General features: G+C 40.1%; 1 protein-coding gene across 1 annotated transcript in view; it reads right to left on the bottom strand.

The window, feature by feature from the left end:
- Positions 1-3,407, bottom strand: part of LOC138045545 (potassium voltage-gated channel subfamily A member 1-like) — a 12,479-nt gene extending 9,072 nt beyond the window's left edge. The window contains exons 1-2 of the mRNA XM_068892087.1: positions 3,084-3,407; positions 930-2,661 (exon numbers count right to left, since the gene is read on the bottom strand). Coding sequence (XP_068748188.1) covers positions 930-2,016 — 1,087 coding nt within the window. The 5' untranslated portion in view covers positions 2,017-2,661; positions 3,084-3,407. The remainder of the gene's footprint in view (positions 1-929; positions 2,662-3,083) is intronic.
- Between the last annotated feature and the right edge of the window lie 1,593 nt (positions 3,408-5,000).

Raw genomic sequence — 5,000 nt, 5'->3', positions numbered from 1 at the left:
CTGTAGGGCTTCGCACGCGTGTGGTCTATAAATTTTCGTGTGCAAGTTGTAATGCTTGTTATGTTGGTGAAACCAGCCGACACTTCTCCACACGAGTGCGCGAGCACTTACTTTCAGACAGATCTTCGAACGTTTTTAAACATCTGCAGAGTTCAGAGTCTTGTAAGGCATCCTGCACACAGGATTGCTTCGAGATCCTGGACTCTGCAGCCACTAAGTACCAAGTGAAGCTTAAGGAATCCATGTATATAAAATGGGAGAAGCCCGATCTCAACCAGCAGGTGAAACACATTAACCTGACTCTCTCCCTGTAAGGAACTAAGCGTCACTCATTTAAATTTTTGTTTTGTTCTGTTTTGATTTAATACGCAATATTGACAACGCAATGTAACGAAGTTTGTAAGATCGCGCGCGCTTTAAATTCAACGGCAATTTCAAAATATGTAACACTGAAGATGACGGATGTACCGTTGAAACATGTCTGGAAAATTAAAGAAAGTTGTTATGTTTATACGACTATCTATATTGTTGCTGCTATCTAGACCTTAAAGTTCTAACTGTAATTGAAGTTAAGGCGAAGGAAACAACTTCGAGCCAAGGTGATTTATTCAGGCAGAATATATAAAGCATGTATTTTCAACATCTGTGTCTTCTCTTTCAAGCAAGGAATTGACGCAAATATATCGAGAAACATGCTGGAGCCCAAAAAATCACTAGGAAGCTTCAAGCGCCCCAAATGAAAATTTTGGAATTCTCGCATCAGCAATCGTTTCCCCCGCCCTAGCCTTCTCGCGCCACTTGAAATCTCTCACGCTCCGCAAGAACAGAACCGCCAGCTACGTAGGCTAATTTTACGCTAAACAAAACTGATTAACAATTCACGATTAGACAATCAAACAAACAAACAAACAAACAAACAGAAATCTTACCCACAGTGGTCACAGGATAGATGTCACCATAACCAACAGTTGTCATGGTAACCACCGCCCACCAGAACGCGGCTGGAATGCTGTTGAATTTTAAACCGTTTTCCTCAACCTCAGCGTAATATGCGGCGCTTGCAAATAACACGACCCCTATCACTAGGAACAGCATCAACATAATCAGCTCGTTTATGCTGGCGGTAAGCGTGTTGCCCAAGATGTGTAAGCCCTTGGAGTGTCGCGTTAATTTGAAAATGCGACAGACACGGATAACTCTCATGACGCGAAGAATACCAATGGTGCCCGCGGACTCGCTGGACAAGCTGACGGTGACGTAAAACGGGAGTATCGACAGCAGGTCGAGGATGTTCAGAATTCCTTTGAGGAAATTCACCTTATTTGGAGATGCGATCAAACGAATCACGTACTCAAAAGTGAACCAAGAACTGCAGATGGCATTCATCACAAAAAACACATGAGCTTCATGCCTTAAGGAAGGGAGGGTCTCGATGCAAAAAATTACAATCGACAGGAGGATGATTGCAAGAGAGAATATTGCAAGACACTTGGCATGTACAGACGAGCTAGGATACTCGAACAATACCCAAATACTCCGTAGTAGTTTATTCTGAGGCAGTTCCTCCACCTCGCTTGTCTGGTCGGTGCCCTCCTCGGCGTCTTCGGCGTAGGCTGCCTCTTCGTTTTCTCTCTGAATCTCGTCAGTAAGCTGAAAGAAGTTGAGCTCTTCGATAAAAATGTTCATCGGAACGTGAAGCGGGCGTTCTATAAGACCGCCCGATTGATAATAATACAAGATGGCCGTGAAAGCACTGCGGTGTCGATCGAAAAAATACTCGTTCTTTTTCTCGTCAAAGTATTTTTTGCGCTTCTCCGCGTTTCCCAGTAAGGTGTTGGGAAACTGATTAAGAGTTTGCTCGAAGGTCTCGAACTTTTTCCCGCCAATGTTGAGGGTAATTAGTGTCGATACCTTTTCTTTATTCGACGATGTTATGTTCGTGACTGAGTAATCACGTGACGTAGCTCGAGAGCGCCGATAACTGAGAGTCACTGCTGCGGCAACCGCCATCGACATGGACACAAAAAGACTGGGAGCTAAAAATTCACTAGCGATTCAACTCTGCAACGTGTTTTACCAGCTTCTTGAGTTTTACGTTCCAAAGCTAATTGATCGTTGCGGGCTTCAATTCACCTTCAACGGTATTACACGCCATTTTTCTAGGTTCTGAATTCAGCAGTCATTTCCACCTCTCCTAGGCAATGCTTTGTAAAGTAATTCCACAAAACAGGTTTCTTTCAATCTGTGTTTGATTGCGCCGAAGGCAAAAATTACTTTTTAAATTATTAAATAACTCAGCAAGAACCTTGTCTTAGTAGTTTGAATCTTAACACAATCGATTATCTTTTATATCCTTTCTTTGGCTTGAACCAAACAACCTTGATTTTTCTCCTGATTTTAAAGTAGTACAAGATAATACCAATCCATTCTCCGAAAAAGAAAGAACTTCTAAGATGAAACGGATAAATTTCGTTGCTTTCTTTGATCGAGGAACATTTGTCGTTGAATCATTTGAAAATAACAAGTTTGACCGTATGTTGATTACAACTGCCAACGCATGTGATCTTGCTAATTGCAACACTTGGTGACTTGGTCAGTCGGCAGGGGCCGTCAATATCCCATTTCCAATTTCCTCGCGAGTCTTTCCTTTTCCAAAAATTCCTGTGAAAAAAAAAAACATCGACGAATTAGTTCAAGGCAAGGCATTTCATCAAAGGTGCAATCCTCGTTTTTGATTCTGCCTCACCCTACGAGATGAAAACAAATATCTGGAAATAAAAATCAAATTGGTCGCTTCAAGACTGTTGGTCTTAATAGGTTTGCATTCTCTTTTGACGACTGTCCAATTGCAGATGGCTTTGTTCGCTTTACTGTATGTGGCAAGCGGATAGTCATTTCATACTTGAAATTACTAATCGCTAGGGGGGCTTATTTCTCTTAAATCGTGCAATTTAAACTTAAATTAGTGGGAAGTGAAGCGCCCATGCACACATACAAACACACACGAAAAACAATAATCTTACGAGAGCGTTAAAAACAAGCAAGAAAGGAATTAATACATGAATGTTTTTTCGGTTACTCACTGCTGTCATAAACGTCTCTACGATTTTCCTTCAAAATGTGGTTGATTTCGTCGTGAATGGCTTTAAAGTTGCTTAAAACAACACTTGTGCGAAAAATACAGGCAAAGTAATGATATGAAGCCCTAGCCAATGCCATAAAAAGGCGGAGACCGAGAAGATTTTTAGACAGTATTCATTTTTAAACATCTTTCTCTCTCAGGATGGTGTTGTTTTGAAATTTTTGCCCGCGATGACGTCTTTTTGATTTTGTATAAGATTGTCGATCTTCGTTTCGGGAAGATCAGCTAGCACACGTCAAAAGTTCTGACAAGTATCAGGTTCTAAATGTCGCTCCATTGCTCCACATAGGCACGGAAAACCATGAATAGTCAAAGATCAAATACATGGGTGACCAACAAAAAAAATCGTTATCATTGTGAGAAATCTATGAATACATATCTTCTTGTTTTCGTGTTAAACTAAACAGGTGTTTGTGTGCAAAATAATTCAAACACACAATTTTAATGATTAGGCGTTTTTTGGCGCCAGGTTTAGTACGTTGCGGGCAGGAAGAAAGAACTCCACAGCAGCGCAACAAATTGCTACTTTGTTACGGAATTAATGCTTTGCTTTGCAATGGAAATTTTAATATGTCAAAAAGCACCTGCCAAAGATTAATCCTGGTTTTCAATTTTCGAACCGAATAACTGGAATTTCCTATTCTACCGAAAATATTGGTGCCTTGGTAAGGAATTTTAGTTCAGGAACGCTAAAGGCGTTATTTGTTGAACGAGGAAAAAAGTACTTGATCACTCTGTCCATAAATTGTCAGCTTCAAGAAATATCATTGAAGGCTTTAATTAAACAATAAAATGTGGCGAAAGTTCTACGACGTCAGCTCAAGTAGATTCGCAATTTTAGAAAGTTACCTTTTGCATTTCAGGAAAAATGGAAATGTGCAAGTCCTTAGTTTAAACGTTTGTAAGTGGATTAATGTAAAGCTTGTGATTTTATTAAATCCTTTGAATTTATTCATTATCAGTTTTCCAATTTTAAAAATCGATGTAAACACGAAACCTCGAAAGGGTTTCATCACCAAGACGCGCGAAAACTTTGAGGGTTTCGACCAATCAGAGCAACCTCAATACATATCTATCTTTTAAAGTGTATTGTAAACAAACTTCAATTGGAAAATAACTTTGTACAGTCTTTACGCAGTCGTTTTGTTCCACAAAACTCAACCGCTCGCAAAAATTCGCTTCTTAGTAAAAAACAAAAAAAAACATTAGTAGCTCTAGAATGAACTGAACTGAACTGAAGTATGTATCTCAAAACCATACGAGTTTGCTTTAGGTACAAATATTCGTATTATCAGCTCGGTACATAAATAGAAGAGGCTGAGGGGAGATAACACGCCCACCACATACATTGGCCTCTTCCAGCGATAATTTTTTTCGATCTAAAATCATTAGCCCGTGATAATGATGCGCGGCTATTTTAAGAAAGACACCTGATTGGTTATCATTGGCTGCGCGACCATGGGCACGAGACCAAAATAACTTTCACAGCATGGTGCGAAGAGGACCATGGGGCATGGGGATGTGTTCTCTCCCATCATCCTCTTTTGTACAGAAACATGTAAAGGCCAAAATACACGAGAGGATTTCGCCAAGCAGCTGCAAATCAATCCAACTACTGACCATGCAGATCCTCTAAATTTCAAATCAAGAACTGCGACAAATCTTTTTATTTTTCCAGTATTACGCCATTACGAATTTAGCTTGTCATCGCTTGCCACTCGTCATTTTGCTTATCCAATCAAATAAAGATCTTTGGCTGGCTTTTTATGCTGTTTACATCGTTCGCAAGCGCCCTGAAAGACAGATGTTTCATTTTTTTTAAAAATACTACGCAACTCGCAAAATATCCGCGCGTATT

Source organism: Montipora capricornis, chromosome 4 (genome assembly GCF_036669925.1).
Source record: "Montipora capricornis isolate CH-2021 chromosome 4, ASM3666992v2, whole genome shotgun sequence".
In the NCBI taxonomy this organism is placed as follows: Eukaryota; Metazoa; Cnidaria; class Anthozoa; order Scleractinia; family Acroporidae; genus Montipora; species Montipora capricornis.
Note: the sequence above shows the minus strand (reverse complement) of the source record. Positions and strands in the feature narration are given on the sequence as shown.